Genomic DNA, 27,936 nt, shown 5'->3' with positions numbered 1-27,936 from the left:
GGACGCGGGGCGGGGCCGGGCCTCGGGGCGGGCGGGCGCCGGGTGGCCGGGCCCATCACGCCACCCGGAACGTGCCTTGGCGGGAGGCGGCACTGGGGGCATTGGCCGTACACAGCACTCCTGGGGCGGAGTGACCGGGCCGGGCGCTCTGCTTGCCCCCATGACGTCAACCCATAAGGCAACGCGCTGTTGTGCCGTTTACCGCGCGTCACCCGGACAACGGCAGTCGGTGGGGGTTGAGGGGGGCGTTGGTGACTTGGCCCCGCCCCGCCATGCAAATGAGCAACGTCACTCGTGCCCAATGGCGAGCAGGGACAGTGAGCTCATCGCGCCCGGCCGAGGCTATAAGGGGGCGCGCGGGACGCGCGGCTCAGGAGCCGCCGCCAGCGGAGGGCCGGGCGCAGCGGCCGCGGCGGGAGCAGGGCCGAGCGGACGGGGGGGCGCGGGCCCCCCGGGCGGCCGCGGCCACTCCTCCCCCCCGGGCCGGCGCGGCGGGGGAGGCGGAGGATGGAAACACCCTTCTACGGCGATGAGGCGCTGAGCGGCCTGGGCGGCGGCGGCAGTGGTAGTGACGGCAGCTTCGCGTCCCCGGGTCGTCTGTTTCCCGGGGCGCCCCCGACGGCGGCGGCCGGCAGCATGATGAAGAAGGACGCGCTGACGCTGAGCTTGAGCGAGCAGGTGGCGGCAGCGCTCAAGCCCGCGGCCGCGCCGCCCCCGGCCCCTCTGCGCACCGACGGCGCCCCTGGCGCGGCGCCCCAAGACGGTTTGCTTGCCTCGCCCGACCTGGGGCTGCTCAAGCTCGCTTCGCCTGAGCTCGAGCGCCTTATCATCCAGTCCAACGGGCTGGTCACCACCACGCCGACAAGCACGCAGTTCCTCTACCCCAAGGTGGCGGCCAGCGAGGAGCAGGAGTTCGCCGAGGGCTTCGTCAAAGCCCTAGAGGACTTACACAAGCAAAACCAGCTGGGCGCGGGCGCGGCCTCCGCTGCCGCCGCCGCCGGGGGACCCTCTGGCATGGCTGCGGGCGCCGCGCCTCCCAGCGAGCTGGCCCCGGCAGCGGCCACGCCCGAGGCGCCCGTCTACGCGAACCTGAGCAGCTACGCGGGCGGTACCGGGGGTGCGGGGGGTGCTGCGACGGTCGCCTTCGCCGCGGAGCCCGTGCCCTTCCCGCCGCCGCCACCCCCAGGCGCGCTGGGGCCTCCGCGCCTGGCCGCGCTCAAGGATGAGCCGCAGACGGTGCCCGACGTGCCGAGCTTCGGCGAGAGCCCGCCGCTGTCGCCCATCGACATGGACACGCAGGAGCGCATTAAGGCGGAGCGCAAGCGGCTGCGCAACCGCATCGCTGCCTCCAAGTGCCGCAAGCGCAAGCTGGAGCGCATCTCGCGCCTCGAGGAGAAAGTGAAGACGCTCAAGAGTCAGAACACGGAGCTGGCGTCCACGGCGAGCCTGCTGCGCGAGCAGGTGGCGCAGCTCAAGCAGAAGGTCCTCAGCCACGTCAACAGCGGCTGCCAGCTGCTGCCCCAGCACCAGGTGCCCGCGTACTGAGCTCGCGCGCGGGGCGCATGCGCGGCCTCCTCCCAGAGAGGCGGGCTCGCGTGGTTGGGGGGGGCGTGGGCGCCCCGGACTCGCAGAGGGCGCGGCCCCGGGATCCCCCCCTTGAGGGTGCCAGGAGTCGGAGAGGGCGCCTCAGACTTGACAAGCTGGACCCCCTGCTGCCGGGGGGCGAGCGCATGACCCCCACCTCCCCCGCCCTCGCGCTGCCTCTGTCCCGGGCGCGCGGCCACCCAGTGTTGCACAAACCCGCGCGTTCTGGCCGCCCCTTTGTACACACCGCCGCCGAAGGAGGCTCCGAGGGGGCGCAGGCTCAAGCCCTGCGTTTTCTCTTCTTTTACTTTTTTTTTGACTTTGGAAGAGAGAAGAACAGAGTGTTCGATTCTGCCCTATTTATGTTTCTACTCGGGAACAAACGTTGGTTGTGTGTGTGTGTGTTTTCTTGTGTGGGTTTTTTAAAGAAATGGGAAGAAGAAAAAAAAAACTCCCTCCTTCCCTTTCCTCGCTCTCGCTTCCCTTCCCCTTCCATTCCTCCGGCGCCCCCTCGTCCCGCCGTTTTTCTTCTGTTTTTTTGTTCCGTTTTGCTACGAGTCCACATTCCTGTTTGTAATCCTTGGTTCGCCCGGTGTTCTGTTTTCAGTAAAGTCTCGTTACGCCAGCTCGGCTCTTCGCCTCCTTCTTCTCCTGCCGGGGCCTGACGGGGTGGGCGGGGCCTGGCCCGGTCCCCGTCCCCTCCTGCCTCCTTCGCCTCCTCCCTCCGCCCCTGCTCAGAGGAGGAGGGAGTCGGCGTCCGGAAGAACCTGCACATCTGGCGCTCAGAGAGCGCCATCTAGGAGCGCCTGGGCGCTGGGCCGACTCCTGTCCGGGTTGGGCGGGGGACATTGGGGTTTCCAACCTGAGTTTGGAACTAGCCAGCCCGAGGGTGTCCCCTTTGTCTCCCCTTTGCCGAGGAGGGACTGCGGGAGGGAAGGGGGACAACTTCAGCCCGAGGCAGGGAGGAAAAGGCAGAAACTAACTTTCCGGGCTTCTGTTTGCCTGTCTGTAAAATAGGCAGAGCAATGGTAAACTTGTTCCCTAAAGTTGTGAGGATTAAGACAGTTCGTTTACAGAGCAGTTCTTGGCTTACGGGTGGTGCTCAGTGTAAGCTTGTATTATCGTTTGTCGGATGGGGAGCGTGAGTTTCCGGAACAGAAGGAAGGTTGGCACAGGTAGGATCTGACCCAGGCAGTCTGCCTCCGGGACTGGAGGTGTGGTTAGGTTCTGTGGGACCACTGACTTGGAATCCAGGATTTTTCAAGTACTGTCTGAAACACTCCTCCCCCAACATCCTATTCTCCCATTTTGAAGAAACTAAGGTTCAGAGAGGTTGAGTGACAGGCTTCAGGTCACACAGCCTTTTTTAGGAGACCGTGCAGGGACATTTTGCACCTTGGGTTTCTCACTTCCAGCGCCTTGACTGCCAGGTTACCCTCGTCCCCTGCCTGCTTTGGCTTTTGCTACTGTGGGGGCAAAAGACCCTGGACCTTGGGCTTCTGCCTCACTTGGGGCCCGAGGGACATAAGCATTGGTGGCCAAGGACACAGGGCAAGAGGGCAAGTGAGCTTTGAACTCCAGTTGTGTACCCAACCCAGATAGGGAAGGTGGGCAAATCATGCCTGTTTTACAGATGAGGAAACTGAGGTGCAGAGAGGTGCAGAGAAGAAACGCCTTGTGCCCACAGTCCCTCAGCCATCGAAAGAGTGGGGCTTCACCACATACAAGTTCCCTCTTCCTCCGGATCACCTGGCTGCCCACCTTTCAAGGCTTTAAGAGCTGCTTTGGGGTTTGTTTTTTTAAACTATGTGACCTCTCTTTGGTACCACCTTCAGGCAGATGTTTCAGGAGAGGGGTTTGAAGTGAAAAGAGGGCTGATGCTGAGGTTGGGGTGTCCACACAGAGGAGACCAAGAACCATGCTTGGGGGTCAGAGCTTCACTCTTCAGGAGGCTTGAGTCCCAACTTGGGTGCCAATTTGCCCAATTTGCCGCTGTAACCTCAGCCAAGTTCCCTCCCGGTTCTGGCCTTTACCTACTGTGCTGTGAAAAGGATGTGTTTCCCGTGTCCAGGTAACGTCTCAGGTCAGAAGTTGGAAGTGCTTGGGAGATGAACAGCAGTGAAATAGTATTCAGGCGAGGCGTACACTGTGCAGCCCCTAACCTATAGAGAAGGGGAAGCCCAGGGAGGTTACGAGATCTACCGGATACCCCCTGAAAGGTTTTTACTCACAGCACTTCCGACACCAAATGAGTGGGTTTTTTTTTTCCCCCCACACTAACCAGTTTTCCAACTGCAGACACCAACTGGGTATCCTACAATTCAATTCTGACACTCTACCTGGAGTTAGCACGGACCACACAGGTGAAGAGTTCAAAACTGCCCCACTTCAGATGCCGATCACAGGTCCCAGGTTGCCACCTGTGCTGCTTTTTATTAAAAAAATTATTTAATTTATTTTTGGCCCTGGGCGGCATGGGCATGCAGGGATTAGTTCCCCCATCAGGGATCGAACCCGTGACCCCTGCAGTGAAAGCGCCGAGTCTTAACCACTCCGCGGGAATTCTGCCCCCCCCTGCCCCCACCCCGGTACTTCTTAAACACTGGCTATAAACCCGAGGGTTCCCACCAACCCCTCCTTAGGTTCAATAATTTGCTATAACAGCTCACAGGGCCCAGGAAAGCACTTGACTCACTCTTTCCAGTTTATTTTAAAGAATACAACTTAGGGGCAACCAAATGGAAGAGATGCATAGGGCAAGGTATGGGGGAAGGGCAAATGGGGGAAGGGCAGGGAACTTCCATGCCCTCTCTGGGCACCTCATCTTCCCAGCACCCCATGAGTTCACCAATGCTTGGGCAGGATTGATGAAATCCCTAGCGTTTGGTGATTAACTCGATATCCAGCCCGTCTCCCTTCCCAGGAGGTCTGGGAGGTGTGGCAGAAAGTTACAACCCTCTGATCATGCCTTGGTCTTTTTGGAGACCAGCCCCCATCCTGAAGCTATCTAAGGACCCTGGCCGCACCACTCTGGAGTTTACAGAAATTTTAGGAGCTGTGTGCTAGGAACCAGGGACAAAGATCCTGCTAAATGATTGCAGCACAGGGGCTCAAACCCAAGCCTTTTACCTGCCTAAAAGGAGCCTTGGGGCTAGGTGGAGGCCCTGTCTTTTCACTAGCATGTGACCTGAAGGGCTTTTTGGAAACCATAGATCTGGCCCCTACTTGCCACTTTTCTGGAAAAAAGGCCTTGACTGCACCTGGCCCTGGGCAGGTCAGTGTCTCTTTCTAGGCAGCTCCCCACTGTCCTTCTGGCCTCGGGACCTTGGCACAGCTGCAAGCCTGATACCCCTCTTCCCTCAGGCACCCAGCTGAGCTTCACCTCTCAAGCTCTGCTGCAGATGCCCTTATTGGGCTCCATCAGTGCTCTGTGCTTCCACTATTATCGCCCTGATCACCCTGGATTTGTGTTTGGCTTACTCAGGTCATGAATGGGAACTGTCCTGGTCACTGCTGAAACAAAGGACATAAGTCTTGTCCAACTCCCATATCCCTAGTTTTGCCCAAAGCCACACCCACAGGGTGGAGAAGACAGAGGATCTTTGCAGAGGGAGGCTGGGCGTCCCTGTTGGCCTCTTGCTCTGATGCCCCCCAGTGGCTTCCCAGGGAGGCCAGGCAGAGGCCTCTGGGCCAGGCTGTGTGGCTTTGGCAGGACACTGCTGAGCTGAGGCCAAAGAGTGTGTCAGCCGTGGCCCAGCCAGCAGTGATTCACACGAGGCCTTGGCCCAGCCCCAGGAGGTGACCGGGGATGGTGGCCTCACTTCCCCTTCCAGGACTGTGGCTCAGGGTCAGTGCCCATTTTTGCCAGGCAGTGGGGAAGATCCCAAGGGGCCCTGGGCCTGGCACTACCCTAAGGAGCCCCCATCCTCAAAGCCAGACACTCTAAACCCTTTAGGATGTAAGTCAGAGCACAAGAGCCATGGCTTACCCCTCACCTTCTCAACAAAACCCAAACTCCTATATAGTCCTCTCTGAAGCCTTACCTATACAGTCACCCTCCCTGCCCTCTTCTCCCTCTCTCCAATGACTTTAGCCTCCTCCATATCCCCTAAACATACCCAGCTTGTTCCCACCACAGGGCCTTTGCATATGCTTTGCTGTCCACCTGGGATGCCCTTCCCACAGCACACCCCCAGCCAACTCTTTTTTTCTCTCTGTGGGGCTCAGCCCATCCCACCCCCACTTTGGTTCCGTCGTAACAGTTTCACACCCCTAGATTATTTGAGTTGTTTGTGTCCCCAGGTCCAGATCAGGTCCCAGCACAAAGTAAGTGCTCAGCAAAAACCCAAGGGATGAGACTGAGGCCACCTCCAGACACATGGAGGGGGAGATTTTGGGGTCCCCTCTGTGCTCAGAGCCCTAACTTTCTACTCAGGATGGGCAGGCAAGATGTAGCAATCACCATGCCCTCAACCCTGACCCGGACCTGGGTCCTGCCCCCTCCCCCACCCTACTGAGTCAGCCTTCTAATACCCCCTCCCCCCAGGAGATGGGATTGGCCAGGAACCTGGCTGTGAGTCACAAAGCCACCGTGACACCAGTGCCCCAAGGCCGGCCATCTGCCTGGTGGGTTCAGCTTCAAAGGCAGGTGAGTGAGGCTGGTGGCACGTTTGGTGGGGGGCAGTACATGGAGACCTGGTCATTCTCCCCTGGCCCCCAGTGCCTTCAGTCCTCCTGGGCCCTCCAGACTGCTTTGAGAGGTGGAACAGCTCCACAGCCTCTCACAGCAGGGGTGCTAGGGGCCCCCAGAGGCCTGATGGTGGGTTTGTCTGCCTTGGGGGCCCAGCCTGGAGAGCCTATCATGTCTTCTTGGGAAGCTGGGAAAGTGGTCTCAGCTCACGTGACGCATGTGGAAGGCTCAGAGGGGTTTGCTCAAAATTGCCTAGCTGCCCACTGAGCTTATGTGTCCGCGGCTCCTATTCCTTCTTCGCATTTCCTGCCATCCTGTTTCTCTCACTCTGTCCTTCCTTTGTCTCCTTATTCTGATTGAGTTTATCGAAAGGGCTGAGCCGTGTGGTTGAGAAAACCTCAGAACCTGGGATGGACCAATTTGGATCCTGAAGCGGCCGTCACCAAGTTCTGAATCCTGGGCCACGTTCATCCATCCATCCATCGATCCATCCATTTATTTATCCTTCCTTTCATCCTTCCATTTATCCATAAATATCTCTTGAGCACATACTATGTGTACTGTTCTAGACACTGGGACAAGGGCAAACAAAGGGTCCTCCCTGGTGGGCAGCTCACAGCCTAACGGAGGAGGCAAATAGGAAACGATATAAAGAAGTAAGACACAGTACGTTGGTACTTCCCTGGTGGTCCAGTGGTTAAGACTCCGCGCTCTCAATGCAGGGGGCCTGGGTTCGATCCCTGGTCAGGGAGCTAGATCCTGCATGCCGCAAGTTAAGAGCCCCGCATGCCACAACTAAGACCCGACACAGCCAAATAACTAAATAGATTTTTAAAAAAAAGAAAAAAAGACGCACTGTGTTGCCTCCTCTGACATGGGGACAGTGACTGTGCCTGCCTCCAGGGAGCCAGCTTCAGGCCAGTTTGCTGTTACAATTTAGTTCACATTGATGCCCGTTGTGCCTGGGGCCTGGCTCATCTTGGGGCCAGATATTCTTGAAAACAAATCGACTGTGATCATCTCTGTCTTGAGATGTTTAGTCCATTATCATATCAATGATTAATATGATTGAATTTAAATCTACCATTTTACTACTTTTCTTTCTGTGGTCTCCGAATTTTATTCCTCTGTTCCCCCTCTTCTGCCTTCTTTTGGATTATTTGAATCTTTTTCAGAATTCTCTTTTAAATTAACTACTGCCTTTTTTTTTTTTCCTTTTTAGGGGCTGCTCAAGGAACTGCAATCCTTAACATATATCCTTAAGTCACAATTGACTTGGACTTACTATTGTTCTACTTCACCTAAAATGTAAAAATCTTCCAACTGTAGAGGTCTTTTTACCCTCACCATTGTCCTTTATTCTCTTTGTCATATGAATGACATCTACCTAGATTATAAATGCCACAAGACAATGTTTTAGTTTTTGCTAATACAGTTATATGTGTTCTTTAAAAGAGGAAAATAATAGTCTTTTTTATTTATGCAGGTATTTATCATCTCTTATGTGTTCTTCATTTCTCCCCAAAGATCTGTTTCCCTCAAGTGTAAATCTCCTTCAGCTTGAAGAACTTTCTTAGTAGCATTTATTGTAATGCAGGTGTGCAGGTGACAAACTCTTTTAGTTTTTTTTTTACCTGAAAATGTCTTTATTTATTTATTTTTTTTCAAAAATAATTTTTTTATTGAAGTATAGTTGATGTACAATATTAAATAAGTTATAGGTATACAGTATAGTGATTCACAATTTTTAAAAGTTATGCTGCATGTATCGTTATTATAAAATATTGGCTATGTTCCCTGTGCTATATAATACATCCTTGTAGATTATTTTGTACATAATAATTTGTACCTCTTAATCCCCTACGCCTAGATTCTTAGAAAGCTAAAGGGACACACCTGAGAAGGTATGGTGGCATCAGACCCTCTAACTGATTAATAACAAGACACATCCACAAGCACTTACCCAACAAGCAATCTATGTTGGTTGATTATGTGCCAGGCTGGCAATAGAGCTGGGGACACAGCAGTACAGCCCTTGCTCTCCAGTTAGCATGGTCGTCTTGGAGGTAATCCTGCCGTCCGGGCACAAAGCATCTCTCAGGGCATAGGAGCTACACAAGCCACATAAACCAGGTTCTTTGCACATTTTGGACCAAGCAGAGACGACCAGTCACGTGTCATCTTGCTTCTCTTTCTTTCTTTCTCTTTCTCTCTCCCTTTCTTTCTTTCTTATCAAAGTATAGTTGATTTATAATGTGTTAATTTCAGCAAAGTGATTCAGATATATATATATATATATATATATATTCTTTTCCAGTTTCTTTCCCATTAGAGTTTATTACAAGATATTGATCATCTTGCTGCTTTTACTTCCTCTCTGAGGCAGAATTGATTCTCATTCTTTGCATACTGCTTAGAGAACCACTTTTGTTTCTGAGGAGTTTAAAACCTTTTTATGCAGCTTGAAATCTCTGAGTATCTCCGTTCGCAGCTGTTACTTCATAGAGTCTACAGAGAAAGGTGTGCGTGAGATTTCTTTCAGCGCCTAGCCCACCAACCCCACATTGAGCGGGGGAATTCCACAAAGCCTATCCATTTTGAAAAATTTCAGTGATGCTTTGTGTCATACAGTCATCTCTGTTCTGGCTTGCAGGACTTCCCCGGGGTAAATTGACCAAAACTAGGCGGCAATTCAAGATGCAACTCAAGGATTTCCCTGATGGTGCAGTGGTTAAGAATCCGCCTGCCTATGCAGGGGACGTGGGTTCAAGCCCTGGTCCGGGAAGATCCCACATGCCACGGAGCAATTAAGCCCGTGTGCCACAACTACTGAGCCTGAGCTCTAGAGCCCACGAGCCATGACTGCTGAGCCCGCGTGCCACAGCTACTGAAGCCTGTGCGCCTAGAGCCTGTGCTCAGCAACAAGAGAAGCCACCCGCAATGAGAAGCCCGTGCACCGCAACGAAGAGTAGCCCCTGCTCGCCGCAACTAGGGAAAGCCCACACGCAGCAATGAAGACCCAACACAGCCAAAAATAAATTAAAAAAAAAAATAAAAGATGCAACTCAAGGAGGACCAGCTTCTGTTTTCTGTAAAATGTCTTTAACTTTACTCTCAAAGGACATTTTTGCTAGGTATAGAATTATCAGTTGGCAGGTTTTTTTGTTCTTTCATCACTTAGGGTGCATGTCAGTTCTCAATTTATTACATCTTGCCTCCAAATGTACCTTTCAATATGTCCATTACTCTGTAATATACCAAGGAGTTCCTTTCATTGTCTCCTTTCAAGTGAGTAGAGGGTACTGGTGAAACATTGCCAGGAAGTGTCAGTGGTAGAGGTGTGAAGATTCCTGGTGAACCTGCCCCACTCATGGGTCTAGAACGTCATCCCTTTGTGACTTTGCAGACATGACCTGGTGAAAATCTTTCTGTAGGCTTCTTGACCCAAAACCCAAAACCCCCACGGTGGCCCACACACTCTGCAGGCCTTCTGCCCACACCAGCAACTGGACTCCTGACGTGTGCTCATATCACCAGTTACTGATCACCTGTTCCTCCACGTGCACTTCAGGGGGTGGCCTTTTGCTTGCCTGGCAACTCCAGCTCTGCTTCGGTCTGGCCAAACCAGCAAATATCTCTGCCATCTGGTGGGTCAAACCACATCTTCTCCAAGGGGGCTTAACCTCTTCCAAATTTGCCCTTCCTTGGGGATACTCCCTAGGAAACCACATGAGAGTTTCCTTTAGGCTGTGCTGGGTCTTCGTTGCTGCGCGCGGGCTTTCTCTAATTGCGGTGAGCAGGGGCTACTCTTTGTTGCGGTTCGCGGGCTTCTCATTGCGGTGGCCTCTCTTGCTGCGGATCATGGACTCTAGGTGTGCGGGCTTCAGTAGTTGTGGCACGCTGGCTCAGTAGCTGTGGCTCACAGGCTCTAGAGCGCAGGCTCAGTAGTCGTGGCACACAGGCTTAGTTGCTCCGCTGCATGTGAGATCTTCCCGGACCAGGGCTCGAACCTGTGTCCCCTGCATTGGCAGGTGGATTCTTAACCACTGCACCACCAGGGAAGTCCATAGTTACTGTTTTATCATCATAAACAATTCTTTGTATTAAACTTCCCTCATTTAATCTGTGTTGTGGTTTCGATCTCCTGATTGAGCCCAGACTGCTGCAGTGTCTTCTGGATGAGAAGCTGGCTGAATCATGGCTCCACTGTATGTTATGTAATATTTTTCTCTGACTGGTTTCAAGATTTGATCTTGGCTTTTCAGGATGTTGACTGTGTTGAGCCAGGTGTGTGTTTCTTTGTGCTTATCTTGCGTAGGGTTTTCTGAGCTTTTTAAACCTATAAATTTTTTTCCAACAGACTTTTGGCTGTTATTTCTTTACATACTTTTTATACCCTCCTCTTTTTTCTGGGACCCCAATTACATCTATGTTAGACCTTTTGATCTTGTCCCACAGGTCCCTAATGCTTGCTCTATGGCCCATTCTTTATCCCCTCTGTGTTCTTCAGATTGGATAATTTCTATTTATATTCAAACTCACTGACTCTTCTGTCATCTACGCTCTGCTGTTTAGCCCATCCAGAGAATTTTTGAATTCCAGACATTGTATATTTTCAGTTTTAGAATTTCCACCTGGTTCTTTTCTAATATCTTTATTTTTCTATTTCTCTACTGAGATGTCCCACCTCTTCACTCATTACGAGTATATTTTTCTATTTAGCATAATTATAATAGCTGCTCTAAAATCCTTGACTGATAATTCCAACATTTGGGGCATCTTGGGGTCATACTCCATTGATAAATTTTTCTCAGGAGAATGAGTTACATTTTTTTGAGTTTATTCATATTTCTAGTCAATTTGGATTATACCTAGACATTGTGAATGTTAAGATGCAGAGACCGGATGCTGTCATAATCTTCCAAAAAGTATGGGTATTTTTATTTTAGCAGGCAATTAACTCGGACTTTTTAACACATTCACTGCAAACATTTCCCCCAGTCTTTTGTACTTTGGCCGTATTTATGGCATCACTGGCCATAATATTGTTTTTGGTCTTTATGATGTCAAATATGTTTACCTTTTTCAAAGCTTCTGGGTTTCCTGTTTAGTTTTACAACAGCTCAGTGATTTACAGGTTATACTCCCATACTAATAAATGTTCTTATCATTTTTCAATCCATCTGGAATTTTTTAGAATATGGTTTGAGATAGAGGTCCAAACTTCTGTTCTTCCAAATAGATTGCCTTGTACCACTTGTTTAAACACAGAACTTTCCCCTCCTGAATTGAAATACAATGTATCCTTGGTACATTGGTGTTAATTCCTGGTTTCACTCTTCTGTCACACTGGTCTCTTTGTCTAGTCCTGGATGGGAACCATACTGTGATTATGATGGCTTTTTTTTTTTTTTTTTTTTTGCGGTACGCGGGCCTCTCACTGTTGTGGCCTCTCCCGTTGCGGAGCACAGGCTCCGGACGCACAGGCTCAGCGGCCATGGCTCACGGGCCCAGCCGCTCTGCGGCATGTGGGATCTTCCCGGACCGGGGCACGAACCCGTGTCCCCTGCATCAGCAGGCGGACTCTCAACCACTGCGCCACCAGGGAAGCCCTATGATGGCTTTTGAGTATGTCTATAATCTGGCAAGTCAAAGTCCTCTTTACTACTCTTCTTTTTTTTAATATATAAATTTATTTATTTATTGTTGGCTGCGTTGGGTCTTCGTTGCTGCGCGCGGGCTTTCTCTAGTTGTGGCGAGCGGGGGCTACTCTGTTGTGGTGCACAGGCTTCTCATTGCGGTGGCTTCTCTTGTTGTAGAGCACGGCCTCTAGTGTGAGGGCTTCAGCAGTTGTGGCTCGCGGGCTCTAGGGCGCAGGCTCAGTAGTTGTAGTGCACGGGCTTAGTTGCTCCGCAGCATGTGGGATCTTCCCGGACCAGGCTCGAACTCATGTCCCCTGCATTGGCAGGCAGATTCTTAACCACTGTGCCACCAGGGAAGTCCCAACTACTACTCTTCATGATCTTCTTGGCTACTCTCATTTACTCTTCCTTCTGAACATTGAAATCATTCCATGTTCAAAAAACTCCCCATTGGGATTCTAATTGGGCATGAATTACACTCTATGAATTGTGATACTGTGTAATAATTTATAGGAATTCTTTCTTCCTAAGCACATGGTACATCTTTCAGATGGTTTTTGTCTCTTTTCCTGGCCTTCATATAACCCCTTTGGCTTTTGTGTAATATTTGTTCCTATGAATTGTATATACATATATATATATATATTTTTTTTTTTTTTCTTTTTTGGTCATACCACACAGCATGTGGGATCTTAGTTCCCCGACCAGGGATTGAACCTGGGCCCTCAGCAGTGAGAGCATGAAGTCCGAACTACTGGACCGCCAGGGAATTCCCTGAATTGTATAGTTTTGGACATCACTATGAATGAATGGTATTTTTTTCTCATTTCCATTTCCAGCTGGTTTTACCTTAAATACAGAAGAGCTATGGGTTTCTGTATGCAGCCATGTGCCTTAGGAAATTAGAATCTCTTGGGTCTTCTAGGTTGACAATTCCTGCTGAGCTGCTCTTTTCAAACATTTACACTGATTATTCAAGTCCTTGTCATCTTGTTTTGCTGTAACCACCAAAAATAATGATACCCGCAGCAAGGGTGGGGCAACATCTTTCTCCTTCCTTTAACAAAAATGACTTCAGTATTTCACCGTTTAAAATGACATTTGCTGTGGTTTTGTAGTTAGACTTACCAATTTTAGTTACTATCCTATCTATTTTTAAAAATGTTTATTAGAAATAGCTATTGGATTTGATAAAATGCTTTGGCCAAAATGCTTTGGCCCTTTTTGAAAAATCATATGGCTATCTTCTAGATTTCTAGGTGTAATGAATTACCTTGGGAATATTTAGAAATTGAACTATTTTTACATCTTTGGAATAAATAGCACTTGGGTATAGTAGTATTCTTCTGATAAGTGGTCACGTTTTTAGTATGTTTGCATCTTATCTGTCGGTGAGAGCTAGATTGTGGTAACATTTTCCTTTTTTCCTTCCTTTTTTTCTTTTTTAAAAAGGAAATTACAAGGGTTTTATTCTTTTTCTACGAGTTTGTTTTTGAAGTCTCATTCTTTTCTTTTTTCAAAAACGTTTTTCCCCAGTTGTATTGAGATATAATTGACATACAGCACTGTATAAGTTTAAGGTGTATGTACAGCATGACTTGACTTAGGTATATCATAAAACGATGACTGCGATAAGTTTAGTGAACATTCATCATGTCATATAGATCCAAAATTTAAGAAAAAGAAAAAAATTGTTTCCTTGTGATGATAACTCAGAATTTACTCTCTTAAACATATGGCACATATGACATACAGCAGTTTGAATTATTATTATTTTATTTTATTTATTTATTTATTTTTTTGTGGTATGCGGGCCTCTCACTGTTGTGGCCTCTCCCGTTGCGGAGCACAGGCTCCGGACGCACAGGCTCAGCGGCCATGGCTCACGGGCCCAGCCGCTCCGTGGCATGTGGGGTCTTCCCGGACCGGGGCGCGAACCCGTGTCCCCTGCATCGGCAGGCGGACTCTCAACCACTGCGCCACCAGGGAAGCCCCAGCTTGAATTATTTTAATCATGTTGTACATTATATCCCTAGTACCTATTTATCTTATAACTGGAAGTGTGTACCTTTTGACTGCCTTCATGCAATTCCCCTGCCCCCATTCCTACCCCTTCTGGTGACCACAATCTGATCTCTTTTTCTATGGGTTTGTTTGTTTGTTTTTGCAGTATAATTGACCTACATTAGTTGCTGGCGTACAATGTAGTGATCTGATATTTCTATACATTAAAAAAGGATCACCGTGTGGTAACATTGTTTTAAAATATTCTATCTGTTATTTCTATGTTGGAGTGAAGGGGGTCAGGTTCCCACATCACATCATTCTGCCACCTTGACTAAAAGGCCAAACTCCCTCATTTTTTCTATATCCTTTTTTGGGCCTGCGTTGGGTCTTCGTTGCTGCATGCGGGCTTTCTCTAGTTGCTGTGAGCAGGGGCTACTCTTCTTTGCGGTGCCCAGGCTTCTCATTGAGGCAGCTTCTCTTGTTGCAGAGCATTGTCTCTAGGCGCACGGGCTTCAGTAGTTGTGGCAAATGGGCTTAGTTGCTCCACGGCATGTGGGATCTTCCTGGGCCAGGGATTGAACCCGTGTCCCCTGCATTAGCAGGTGAATTCTTAACCACTGCGCCACCAGGGAAGTCCTGGGCTTTTTTTTTATTTTTTATGATTATTTTTTAAATTAATGAATTAATTTAGGCTGCACTGGGTCTTCGTTGCCGTGCGTGGGCTTTCTCTAGTTGTGGTGAGCGGGGGCTACTCTTTTTTTTTTTTTTGCGGTACGCGGGCCTCTCACTGTTGTGGCCTCTCCCGTTGCAGAGCACAGGCTCCGGACGCGCAGGTTTAGCGGCCGTGGCTCACAGGTCCAGCCGCTCCGCGGCATGTGGGGTGTTCCCGGACCGGGGCGCGAACCCGTGCCCCCTGCATCGGCAGGCGGACTCTCAACCACGGCGCCACCAGGGAAGCCCTGGCCAGACTTTTAATAGCAGACCTTAATTTCTTCTGTTCCCTTTTAAATGTCCTATAATTGGAATAACCAATCTGTCCTCTTTTATGTTCAGCTCCTTTCACTCAAAACAATGTATGTGAGATTTCTCTATAGTGCTGACCTCATTCTCATTGATGTGTTGAACGGGTATAAATAAGTCAGTATTTCTATTCCTATTCGTTCATATTAATATATTGATGAATATACACTTGATATTCATTATTCTGTTGATGGGCATTTGGGTGCTTTCTGGTTTGGGGTGAGTATAAACACTTGGACCTCTTGAGTATATATGTCAGGGTGGAATTGTGGAGTTCCTGTCAAGATATGGATCGTTTCTGCAAGTGGTTGTGACATATTCACCTTTTAAATTTTAGCCATTCTTGTGGGTCTGGACACCATTTCTAATGGCTGGATAGTATACCACTGTATGAATATTCAACTGATTAATTTAAACCACCATTTGGCTTGTTTCCAGTTTTGACTCTTCTCAAAAGTATAGAGATGAACATCCTTGAGTACTTTTCTTTATGCACTTGTAACTGCCCCCTAGCAATCACCTTTTTGGTTATTTCCAGTTTTGTATTTAGGTACAAAATAACACTGGATATATGTAAAATAGATAACCAACAAGGGCCTACAGTATAGCACAGGGAACTATACTGAATACCTTGTAATAACCTATAATGGAAGAGAATGTAAAAAAAGAACATATATGTATATATATTTAGGTATGTATAACTGAATCACTTCTCTATACACCCGAAACTAAGACAGCATTGTAAATCAACTATATTTCAATAAAAATTTTTTAAAAACCCCACTGGAATAGACTTCCTTGCACATTCATCTTTTTTTTTTTTTAAATCCAAAAACGTGTGTGTGGAGGAGATTCACTGACAATTGTAGCAGAAGTGCCAATTCTTAAAAAAAATTAATTAAGTTATTTATTTTTGGCTGCATTGGGTCTTAGTTACTGCGCACGGGCTTTCTCTAATTGTGGCAAGCGGGGTCTACTCTTTGTTGCGGTGTGCAGGCTTCTCACTGCGATGGCTTCTCTTGTTGTGGAGCATGGGTTCTAGGCACACGGGCTTCAGTAGCTGTGGCATGTGGGCTCAGTAGTTGTGGCTCGCGGGCTCTAGAGCGCAGACTCAGTAGTTGTGGTGTACGGGCTTAGTTGCTCCGTGGCATGTGGGATCTTCCCGGACCAGGGCTCGAACCCATGTCTCCTGCATTGGCAGGCAGATTCTTAACCACTGTGCCACCAGGGAAGCCCAGAAGTACCTTTTTTTTTTTTTTTTTTAAAGAAGATGTTGTGGGTAGGAGTTTATTAATTAATTAATTTATTTTTGCTGTGTTGCGTCTTCGTTTCTGTGCGAGGACTCTCTCTAGTTGTGGCAGGCGGGGGCCACTCTTCATCGCGGTGCGCAGGCCTCTCACTATGGCGGCCTCTCCTGTTGCGGAGCACAGGCTCCAGACGCGCAGGCTCAGTAGTTGTGGCTTACGGGCCCAGTTGCTCCGTGCCATGTGGGATCCTCCCAGACCAGGGCTCGAACCCGTGTCCCCTGCCTCAGCAGGCAGATTCTCAACCACTGCGCCACCAGGGAAGCCCCAGAAGTGCCAATTTTTGATGGTGGCTTTATCCTACCCTTTGGCCTAACTGGTATTTCTCTAGTTTTACCTCTGAATGAGCGAGATTTGCAAAGAGAAAAAAAAAAAAAGTTGTGTTTTTTTTTTTTTTTTAAAGAGAATTTAGTTTTTTTGCTTTTAACATCTCTTTTCGTTTTGGTCTTGGGGACAGAGCCAACCCAGGGCAGTGTAGCTGCATAATGCATGGGCTGAAGGGATGAAGGCTGCTTCCTCTTGCAAGCTGGCTTCTGAGATTGCGCCTTCTCTTCCTGCTTTTCCTCCAGGTCTGTGACCCTCCAAGGTATGAAGTCTGACTGGTCCAGCCAGAAGGGGATACTTCTGCAAAGTAAGTGTCTTATGCTCCAGGTTATACATCAGGGCTGCTTGACAGTGTCTGAACTCTCTCTGCATCAAAGTACTTCTTTTTTTTTTTTTTTAAGAGCAGATGGACTAAGATTTATTTATTTACTTAACATTAACATTTAAAAAGATTTCATTTATCTCAGCAACTTGAAAGACAATTGAGTGTACTATTAAAACACTTGAAATCCAGAGACAAGAAAGATCCCAGCGCCATTCTGGAGGTGGCGTGAAGATCTGTGCCAGGCCTCCAACCTAGGCTAGGCTCTGCCATAAAACTGAGACAATCTAAAGATAAGACAGCCTTGGCCTCGTTCCCACTGGGAGACAGCCCTAACTGCTCATGAGTAAGAGAGAGCTAGATTGTACTAAGGACTGTTTCCTCATGAGTCATCAGGAAGGTCAGTTGGTTCTGTCTTCAGCAGGTAGTCAAAGTACTTCTGAAAGCCAGTCATGCCCTCATTCTTCCCTCTACCACCCTTCCATCTGTCATTGATCTATCCATCATCTACGTTATCCCCCATTCATTCACTGATCCATCCAGCCATTCATCAGTCCACCTCCTATTCATTGATCTCTTTACCAATTCCTTCAGCTTTCTTCATTCACACACATTTATCTACTCAGGTTTCATCCATCCATCTGCCCACTCATCTCTCCTCCCTCCCTCCATCTATCCATATATCCCGCCACCCACCCACCCATCCACGCATCTATCCATCCACCCACCTACTCATCTATCCATCCATCCATTCCTCTAGCCATCCATTCCTCCATCCACCCACACATCCATCCATTTATCTGTTTACTCACTCATCCATCCGTTCATCCATCCATCCATGTGTCCATTTCCTTATTTACTTATCTGTTCATCAATTCATTCGTCAACTTCATTTACTCATCCATTTGCAGCCCTACCCTTCATCCATTCCTCCAACCCATCCAGCATTCATGCGTCCCCTGATTTATCCATTCAGTATCTAGCCATGAGACCATCTATCCATCCAACTTTCAGTCCACTCATCCACTCATTTATTGGTCAAGCTAGCCACCCAGCCAATACCTGTTCAAAGCTTGGAGCCCAGCCCTGTGACTGAGATAGGGCCACAGAAGTGACTCAGACTTGGTTCCCACCCTCTAGGAATTCACAGTCGATGGAGGAAAGCAAATAATAACACCAGGCGCATACACACACAAACAGGATATTTCCAAAATACTGTGATCAGTGCTGTACTCACAGTATGTTCCAGATACAGAGGAAGGTCGAAAAGCAGGTGGTCAGACATTCAGGTGAGAACGTGCCATGTGTGCTGGTGTTGAAGTAGCCACAGGGTGATGAGGGAGACATGGGTGCCAAAGGCCACCTGGGCATGTGGCTGGGAGAGAGAGGGCCTGCCAAGGAGAGGAGGAAGATGGCAAGGTGCCAGGAGCAAGAAGATGTAGGTTCTGGGGTGAGTACCCGCCCCAGCCAGGAGGCCTCGTGTGTACATTACACTGCTCCCTGACCGCTTACTTCCCTGTAACCCCCCACAGGCAGAGCTGAGCCGCCTAGGAGCCAAAGCAAGGCAGCAAGCAACACAGCTACAGGTGTCACCCAGTGGGCAGAGCTCCTATCAGCCGTCCCCAACCTTCAAGACAAAGTGGGGACACTGCGTCTGCAGCTACAGGTGTCACCCAGCGGGAAGAGCTCCTATCAGCCCGTCCCCAATCTCCAAGGCAAAGCAGGGACACTGCATCCACGGCCCCGGCATGAGCCGCCTGCATCCGAGGAGACCCTTGTGCAACAGCCAGACAAGGACGAGACGGTGGCTCATCATGTCCCATGCCTCCGGGCTGCGGTGGAGAGCCAGACCTTCAAGAATGTCCTGGTGGACGAAATGGACATGATGCTGTCCCACGCAGCCACCCTCATCCAAGCCAACTGGAGGGGCTACCGGCTCCGGCAGAAGGTAATCTCTCAGGTGATGGTGACCAAGGCCATCCAGGAGGCCTGGCGACGCTTCAGCACCAGGTGCCTCCTCCAGTCTGGCAAGACGGTGGAGAAAAAAGCGAAGGTGGAGGAGAGGGACATCCCTTACCACTCGCCCCGGCAGGTGCGGTTCCAGCATCTGGAAGAGGGCAAGTCCCTTCTGGCCCAGCCCACCATGGTGAGCAAGGAGACCCAGTTTCCTTCCTCCAACGGCCTGGCCGCTTGTACCCACCAGCTGGCCTTGCTGCAGTCCCAGGGCATGTCACAGCCGGGTACGTGCTCTGTCGGAGGCCCCAGCGTCGCCTTTCTTCCACACCAGACCGCTGCCATCAGACTTCCGTGTCCTGTGAGTCCAGAGGCGAAGTGCCTCCCATGCCTGCTGACAAGAACCATCAGAAATGCCTGCCTTGTCCACGGAGAGGGGGACATGATGAAGACCAAGCAAGTTACTGCCAGAGCTAACAAGGCAGGAGGCCCGGGGCCACCACCATCCGGAAGACGTGCCCAGGCAGTTCAAGGACAACTCAAGAGCCAGACCCAGGCCCACATGGAAGCAGAGGTCCTCGAAGGGCCACCACAGACAGGCCCAGCACCCGTGATAACCAAGACCCCAGCCCAGACGTGCCCACAAGCCACAGTGACCAAGACCCTACTCCAGTCATGCCTAGCGGCCACGATGAACAAAATCCAATCCCAGCCGTGCCCAGTGCCCGTGATAACAATAACCAAAACCCCACCCCAGCCCTGCCCAGCGACCCCGGTGACCAAGACCTCAGTTCAAATGAGACCATCAGCCTCGATGACCAACACTTCACCCCGGACACGACCAGCAGCCACGATGACCAAGGCCCCACCCCAGACGTGTGCAGCGCTCGTGACGGCCAAGACCCCACCCCAGGTGCGCCTGGCAGCCACGATGACCAAGACCCCATCTCATCAGACACTCCAAGGCGTCTCGGTGACCAAAGGTCCTCCTGCCCAGACACGCCTGGCGGCCATGGTAACCAAGACCCCAGCTCAGTTACGCTCAGTAGCCGCCATCCTCAGGACCCTGTGCCTGCCCCCTCCAGCAGCTGAAAATCTCAAACCTCCACCTTCAGCATTGGCGGCAGCTGGAATTCCCGACACCTCATCCCACACATGTCTAAGTGGACTGAAGGCCAAGGCTGTGGTGAACGCGAGGCAGGCAGCAGGGGTGACCAAGGTCTCACCCCACCCGTACTTGACTAAGGGAAAAATGAAATGCTTCCCCCCATCACATCTGGGGGCTGGGGATCCCAAGCCTACAGCCAGGCCTCCTTCGGAAGGTGAGAAAATCAAGGACTTCTCCCAGAAACGGGTGAAAACAGAAACAGCGTCTAACATCAGTGAGGCCATGGAAGTGCCCGTGGTGTCGTCCTGGTCAAAAGTGGCTGAGGATGGGAGCAAGCAGGCACACCTGAGGACGGATGTCGTGAAGGCCCTATCCCAGGTATGTGAGCCTATAGAAACAGCTGTGGCACATCTGGGTACCTGTCTGCCTCAGGCACAACCGGCCCCGTGTTCGACCACAGGCTCGCCTCAGGCACGTCTGCCGGCCGAGCTGACCAAGCCCCCATCCCAGGCACATGTTTCTACCGAGCTGACCAAGGGCCCGTCCCAAGGACATCCACCCCCTGAGCGGACCACAGCCCTAGCCCAATCACATCTGTCCAAGGTGCAGTCCCAGGCACATCTGCCCACCACGCTGACCCAGGCACCGTCCCAGGCACATCTGGCCACAGAAACGGCCAAGAGCTTCCATGCAGCCCGCCAGGCCGCTGAGCTCAACAGGAAGACCCAGTCCCAACCACTCCTAGTCGAGTTCAAGGCCTCCACCCAGCCCTGCCAGCACGTTGGCGCCCTGCCCCGAGCCAAGCCAGAGGACAGATTGACCCAGCTCCTGTCCCACATCTACGTGCAGGGCAAGGCCACCCAGGGCCCACGCCAGGGGGCCTCTGAGAGCCAGAACACGCTGGTGCCTCTGCTGGCCTCTGCTGGGCACACCACGTGCAATGTCGAATCCTGGGGGGACAGGGCCCAGCTGTCAACAAGCAGCCCAGCCTCGCCCTGCCAGGAGGAGCTGGCAGCCTCCCAGCTCGCTTCCCTATGTGCTGAGCTGGCTGCCCTGCTGGGCTCCCAGGAGAACCTCTCCGCGCCCTGCTGGCAAAAGCCCTCTCCCAGGGGAAAGTGAGGGCGGCCCTGGACCAGGCCCTATCCAAAGAGGTCTCGGGAGCCACGATGGCCAAGGCCCTGCCCCAGGGCATCCTGGGCACGGCGCTGGTGAAGGCGCTGTCCTGGGGCAAGCTGGCCACCAGCCTGTCCTGCGCCCTGGCCCGGGGCGAGCTGCGGGCAGAGCTCCCTAAGGCCATTCAGGGCAGACTGGCGGACGTGCTCAGCAAGGCCCTGATGGAGGGGGAGCGGGCCACCTTGAACCAGGCCCTGTGTCAGGGTGAGCTGGGCACAGTCCTCAGCCAGTCTTTTTCTCAGGTGGCCCTGAGGTCTGGAGTCGTCCTCCCCAAGGCTGCCGCGAAAACGGCGGGAAGCGGGGTGACTGTGATGCCGACCCTGGTGGAGGTGGACTGCAGGAGGAGCCCGTCGGCTGCATGGGGTCCCACCCTGGGCCCCATGAGACTACAGCCCAGCAAGGTCAGGGTTCACTGGGGTGGGGCCTCGGAGGGTTTCATCACAGGCTGGCCCTCCAGGCTCTTGGAAGAGGTGGGGGATGGAGCCATGCTCGGGGGGTCACCCTGCTCCTCGGTGGTCTCTGTGGGCGCCTCCTTGACTGCTGGACCCCTTGACCATTCATCAGTATCCCCTGATTGCTGCCCTGGACCCCACTCTGTCACAGGAGATGGGACCCAGCAGAGACACCCTAAATCTGTACCTGACCCCCAAGGTCCGTGAGGCCAATGTGTGCCTGCACCCAAGGGCTAGTGAACTGGCCTCAGATCTCAGTCCCATGGTGAGTGATGTGGACCCCAATTTGCCCAACTCGCCCCACCAGCAGCCGCCCCCCAGTCTGTGGCAGCCACTCATTGCCAATGGCGTGGGCCCAAGCATGAGCCGGCCGTCATTGGCCAGTGGCAGCATGACCCCAAGCACCCACAATCCACACGAGGTCAGCAGGGCGGCCCCACGTCCATGGGCGTCGTCGGGGGAGGGCAGGGTAGTGGCACCGGGCAAGCTTCCCGTCACTGCAGGTCGTGGGAGGGGCACCCACTCCCACCAGTGTGCCGCTGCCTATGTGGGGTCGGCTTGCGGGTGTCAACCCTCCGGGGTCAGCAGGGTACCTCCCGGTGTGTGTCGACCCTCAGTGGCCAGAGGTCTGCAACAGTCATCTATGGTCCCTGAGGAGACCATGCAGAGAACTCGGTCCCCAGATCCTAAACGAGCCTCCATGGGCACTAGGGAGATGACCAACAAGGTGACCCCAAGTCCACCACATGCCTCCACGGTGAGCAAAGCACAACCACAGGCCCCCAAGGCCTGTGTCATAACCCCAGATCTCTGGCCCGGCTCCGTAGCTCCTGGTCATCGCTGGGCACTCAAGACTCAGGTTGATCCCAGTCTGTTCCAAGCCTCCCCAGGCAATAGGCTGGCGCCCACCCTTCCCCGTACAGCCATCCCTGGGCAGGAGAAAAATCAAGCACGGGGTACCATTTCCAGTGTTCACTGCCCACAGGAGCTGGTGACTAGCCATATACTTAATGAACTGGTGTCCACTTTGCCACAGGGTCCAGACAGTGACCTGGCCAGAAGCTTCTCCCAGGGCTCCACAGACTATGGCTCCAACGTGAGCAATTCCCAGAGCTCACTGCGCAACTGCAGTTCACTCAGCCTTTCCTCCAAGTCTGTGGCCAGCATGACCGCTGTTGACCTGGTGGAGGAGTAGTCCTGGGAAGCCAGCTTGGACAGGGAGCTTCATCTAGATCCTCTCCTCTCTGGGGCGCCTGTGGAGAGGTCCCAGGGACCTGGGAGCATGGAAGAGTCTGAGAGAGCAGGCCATGGGCACATGACCCCAAACCTCCACGACCAGTCTTCTGCAGCTTCAGAACTGATCCCCCTTCTGCGTCACAGTTCAGTGGCCAGTCGCATGACCTAGAGTGTCCACTGGGGCTCAGATGATGAGGGAGATATGTCCTCAGGCCAAAGCTCCATGAATCTGAAGGAGAGCTTGTCCCAGAAACCCTATAGGACTGGGTTGACCCTCAGTCTGTCTTTGAGTAATGTGGTCCCTATGGTCTATTGGCGGCCATCTGTGGCCGGTAGGTTGACCCCATGCCTATCCCAGCCTACAGTAGCCAGTAAGGTCTCCTCAGATCCAGACCAGCTCTCTGTGGCCAGTAGAGTGATCGCCAGCCTATCTGGGCCATCTGTGGCCAGTAAGATGACTCCCACCCTAAGCCAGACATCCAGGACCAATAGGGTGGCCCCTAGCCTAGCTCAGCCATTGGTGACTGATGGGTCCCCAGCTTTGCACAGCCATTGATGGCCTGTAGGGTGGCTCTCAGCCTAGCCCAGCCATCCATGGCCGGTGTGGTGGCCCCCAGCTTAGCCCAACCACCTGTGACTGGTGGGGTGGCCCTGGGCCTAGCCCAGCCATCTATGACCACTGGGGTGGCCCCCAGCCTTGCCCAGCCACCTGTGAACAGTGGGGTGGCCCCTAGCTTAGCCCAGCTGCCTGTGACTTGTGGGGGGACCCCCAACCTAGCCCAGCCACGTGTGACCAGTGGGGTGGCCCCCAGCCTTGCCCAGACACCTGTGACCAGTGGGGTGGCCCTGAGCCTAGCCCAGCCATCTATGACCACCAGGGTGGCCCCCAGCCTTGCGCAGCCACCTGTGACCAGTGGGGTGGCCCCCAGCTTAGCCCAGCTGCCTGTGACTCATGGCAGGGCCCCTAGCCCAAGCCAGCCACCTATGACTGATGGGATGACCCCCAGCCTAGGCCAGACATGTAGGGTTGGTGGGGTGGCCCCCAGTCTAGCCCAGTCACCTATGACCATTGGGGTGGCCCCTAGCCTAGGCCAACCATCTATGACCATTGGAGTAAACCCCTGCCTAGCCCAGCCATCCTTCGCCAGTGGGATGGCTCCTAGCTTAGGCCAACCTCCCATGGCTTATGTGGTGGCCCCCAGCCTAGGCCAGCCATCTGTGGCTGGGAGGGGGATGCCCAGCCTGGCCCAGTCGTCTGTGATTAGTGTATCGGTTGTGCACTCTGTCAGCCAAGTTGGGCCCGTAGCATGGGTTCAAATCTACTGTCCTCAAGGGTGAGTGCAGTGGCTCCCCGTCAGCGTCCTTCCTCTTTTGCCATTGAAGTCAGCTCGTGTGCACCATGTCCATCAGTGGCTAACAGCGTGGGCCGGGGTCTGAGCCAGCCAGCTGTGTCTACTAGGGTGGACCCGTGTCAAGATCCTCTGATGGTTAGTGGGGTGAGCCCACATCCCCAGGCCCCTGAGCTCCGCAAGGTGGCCCTTGGGTTCCATCAGCCATCCAGTATCAGTGGGAGACACCCAAGCATAACTGAACAGTCTGCTGTCACTGTTTCAGCTCCAAGTCTCTACCAGGCATCTGTGGCCCGTGGAGAGGACTCTCGTCTGGGCCAGGGAACTAGTATATCTCAGGGGATTCTGTTCAGGGGCAGGGCTACAAGCATGTCCCAGGGCACCGTGGCTGCTGGCATGCTTCCACATTTGGAAGCTGCTCGTGTGTTCCTAAGTATGTCTCGGGTACCTGTATCCCCTGGCATGTCAGGGAGTATGGGGTGGAGAAGTGTGGTGACTGGTATGGGCCCAAGCCAATCTCAGGTGACCGGGGGCGTGGCCCCCATTACATCCTGGGCCTCTGCGGCTGGTGCCCCCTTGATTCACGAACCAGCCTCAGAGGCGGGACCTGGCTTCTCTCCAGCTTCAGTGCCCGGTGGATTGGATGTGAGTTCATCCAAGTTTTCCCTCACCAATGTGGGCCCCGGCATATCTCAGGTCAATGTCGATCTCCCAATATCTTTGGACCAACAGTGTCCTTCTGTGCTTCCAATCTCCAAATCCAGTTACCAACAAGCAGATGCTGTCAGCCAGGAGCCTGGGATGGGCATGGCCAGTGGTGTGCTGCCAGGTTCTGTAGCCAGTAGGATGACCACAGCTGTGGCCTCAGGTACTAGGGCCGGTGGTATGACCCCTAGTCTTTCCCCAGGGTCCGTGATCAGGGGTGTGGGCCAGAGCCTTCCTCAAGGGTCCATGATGAGTTGTGTGGCCCCAGCCTTCCACCAGGTTATATGGTCAGTGGTGTGGTTCAGACCCTTCCCCCAGGGTCCATGATCAGTGGCATGGGTCAGGGCCTTCCTCCAGGTTCTGGGTCCAATGGCATGGCCAGAACCCTGCCTCTGAGTTCTGTCACAACTGCAGTGTCCCCCAGCCTGAATGCAGCATCCGGTGCTGGTGGGAAGAGGCAAGGTCTCTCTGTAAGACCGTCAGCTAGTCTAACTGCTCCAAGCCTGCTCCTAGGTTCAGTGGCAAGTGGGGTGGGCTCAAGTACCCCTCCTCGTCCTGTGGCCTCTAGGGTGGACCCAGCATCTATGCCTGGGGGACTGGATCAGAACCTAGTTCTGGAGTCCATGGCTAGGACAGCTGGTCCACCCTCCACAGTTGGAGGCGTGGCCCAGAGCCTGCCCCAAGGGTCCATGCTGATTGGGCTCTCTCCTCATCAATATCACGGAGCCCTGGCAGGAGAAGCGTCCACAGCCTCCTTCCAGGCATCCCGTGCCCCTGGCCTGGCCCAAGCTTACCTCCAGGAAGCTAATGGCACAGCCAAGGGAGTGTACCAAGTGCCTACAGTTCTGCAAAGAGCCTCAGAGTTGAGCCAAGCTCTTGGGATGATGCTGTTTGAGACCACAGGCCACCAGACTGTGATAAAGCCAGAGGACCTGGACGAGGCTTTGCCCCAGGGGTCCATATCCAACTGGGAGCCCGAGGTCCTTGAGGCAACCCGTGGATGTCCCATAGTCCCCTGGCAACTGACATCGACCACAGTCAAGAATTCCCTGCAGACTCTTCCCAAAGACCAAATGCCGCTCTTGGAGGAGGTGGCTCCCAGCTAAGCTATGTCTATGACCAGTGGCATGGCCTCTGTCCCTCCACAGTCCCCGAGGTTTGCCAAGCACTCCGTGGCCAGTGGTGGCACCCCAACTCTGCATCAGAGGTCAGCCAGCAATTGGGGGGCCCCCAGTTCCCACCTTGTGGCTGCTAGTGGGGTCCCTGGTGCGCAGACAGGGTCTGTCAAGGGCACTTTGGCTCATCAGCAGACATCAGTGTCTCACGCTGTACCCCGGAGCCCCTCCATGGTTTATGTTGTGCCCCAGAGCCCCTCGGCGGCTCACATGTCCCGGAGCCATTCCCGTGGGACGATGGCTTCTACTGTCATCTCAGGGTCACCCAAGCTGGCCCATGGCAGTACTATTGGCAACCGGTTTACACCCAGGATCTGTGGCTGGGATGGGGACCCCAAGCACTTCCCGGAAGTCAGGGGCCACCAGCGTGGCCTCACACGTGCCACTTCATCCACCCCTGGTGAGAGGGGTGGCATCCAGCACGCTCCAGAAGCCAGTGTCTGGGGGTCTGATGCAGGATGGCCGTGAGTCCCTCGGCCCTAGAAAATCCTTCGGGGCCACGCATGATGTCCCTTTCCCACAAATGCCGGACAATTCTGTGGCTGGGACGGGCCCCGCCCATCAGGAGCAGAAGGATGCCCCCAGGTCCTCACAGGAAGTTCCTAAACCTTCCACAGGCGCACCGCTGGCCCTAGCGCCAACAGTCTACACTGGTGAGGTGGCACCACGGATGGTCTTCCCTAGGCTGAATCCGGGGGTTCGGAGCGTGCCTCTGGGCTCTGAGCCTTCACCGAGTGGTTCCCGGCGGCCCCTCTTTAACCAGGAGTCGCCGCCGGTGTCTCGGAATTCCCTTAGCTCCGTGGCTCCTGCAGACAGTCACGGGGCATCCCTGACTCCCGCTGTACTCCAGGGTCCTGAGGACAGTGGCGTGTCTGGCAGCCAAGCGTGGAACTCTGCTGTCCCCAGCGTAGCGGTCGGGCCCAGAGACGGCACTGCGGCCCCTGGGGGCGCGTGGGATGTCATGGCGGCGGTGGATCCCAGACAGCCGGGGGAGCTGGTGACGTCGTCGGCGCAGGCTGTGGAGGAGATAATCGTGCATGCGGTGGTCATCCTCCAGGCGTGTACACGTGGCTTCCTGGTGCGCCGTACCATCAAGGTGTGGCATCAGTGGGCCATCCCCATCCAGGCTGCCTGGCGTGGCTACCGTCTACGGCGGGACCTGGCCCAGCTCTGCAGAGCCGCCACAGTCATCCAGGCTGCGTGGCGAGGCTTCTGCATCCGCCGGAGCTGCACCCAGCAGATGCTGCTCCCAGGCATGTGGGCTGAGACGGGCAGCAGGGCCAGGACCACGTTTGATCACCGCTGCTTCCAGTCCTGCCACCCACGTGTCTGTAGTCTCTGCCAGTCACTGAGCTCCGGACTGGGGAGCCCACCCATCGTGGTGATGCTTGTGGGTTCCAGCTCCCGCACATGCCACATATGCAGCCATACCCTGCCCACCAGGGTGCTGCATGGCACGGGCCAGGGTGCTGCGGGCCAGGCCGGCATGCCACGGGGCTGCCTCACCCGGTCAAACCCCCAGAGCCCCTGGCAACCCCATCACCAGAGCCAGAGCAAGGCAGCCACGGCCATTCAGTCAGCCTGGAGGGGCTTCGCTGTACGCTGCCAGCTGAAGCAGCGGCGGTTAGCAGCCAAGGTGCTTCAAGCCACCTGGCGCGGCCATTGCACCCGGGCCTCTCTCACCACGGATGCGCTCTTGGGACCAGCGGCGTGGGACAACTCACAGCACATGCCGTGGCTAGGTGTCTAGGACCTTGGCTTACCAGTGGGGGAACACCAGGGGAGGAGCCATGTGGCTCTCTGGGTCTAATGAATAAAGCCCTCCACAGTCTGGGTCTTGGTCTACCTGTGCTTACGGGGGTGTCTCGGGCATGGTGCGAGGGAAAATGAGA

The 27,936-nt window shown here is 53.3% G+C and overlaps 2 protein-coding genes across 3 annotated transcripts; both read left to right on the top strand.

Annotated features, from left to right (window-relative positions):
• Positions 1-384: 384 nt before the first annotated feature.
• Positions 385-2,209, top strand: JUND (JunD proto-oncogene, AP-1 transcription factor subunit). Its single transcript, XM_030880115.3, has one exon. It carries the CDS (start codon positions 508-510, stop codon positions 1,543-1,545), a length of 1,038 nt encoding a protein of 345 aa, XP_030735975.1. The 5' UTR covers positions 385-507; the 3' UTR covers positions 1,546-2,209.
• A 139-nt stretch (positions 2,210-2,348) lies between these two features.
• Positions 2,349-27,869, top strand: IQCN (IQ motif containing N). Of its 2 annotated transcripts, XM_060296896.1 has the most exons (6): positions 2,349-3,373; positions 6,131-6,232; positions 16,817-16,878; positions 18,426-20,332; positions 21,370-21,528; positions 26,895-27,869. In XM_060296896.1, exons 3-6 carry the CDS (start codon positions 16,836-16,838, stop codon positions 27,792-27,794), a joined length of 3,009 nt encoding a protein of 1,002 aa, XP_060152879.1. In that variant the 5' UTR covers positions 2,349-3,373; positions 6,131-6,232; positions 16,817-16,835; the 3' UTR covers positions 27,795-27,869. The 2 variants fall into 2 exon arrangements, with proteins under 2 accessions (XP_060152879.1, XP_030735977.2); XM_030880117.2 differs by lacking the exons at positions 2,349-3,373; positions 6,131-6,232 and adding an exon at positions 12,669-12,728.
• Positions 27,870-27,936: the final 67 nt, after the last annotated feature.

This window comes from Globicephala melas, chromosome 3, assembly GCF_963455315.2.
Source record: "Globicephala melas chromosome 3, mGloMel1.2, whole genome shotgun sequence".
NCBI lineage: Eukaryota > Metazoa > Chordata > Mammalia > Artiodactyla > Delphinidae > Globicephala > Globicephala melas.
The sequence above is the reverse complement of the archived record's forward strand: the minus strand, read 5'-3'. Positions and strand labels throughout refer to the sequence as shown.

Coding starts and splice junctions, on each gene's coding strand:
- JUND (XM_030880115.3), top strand. CDS start 508: ATGGAAACACCCTTCTACGGCGATGAGGCGCTGAGCGGCCTGGGCGGC.
- IQCN (XM_030880117.2), top strand. Junction 16,879..18,425: donor GAAGGGGATACTTCTGCAAA/GTAAGTGTCTTA, acceptor AACCCCCCACAG/GCAGAGCTGAGCCGCCTAGG. Junction 21,529..26,894: donor TGAGACTACAGCCCAGCAAG/GTCAGGGTTCAC, acceptor GCTGTACTCCAG/GGTCCTGAGGACAGTGGCGT.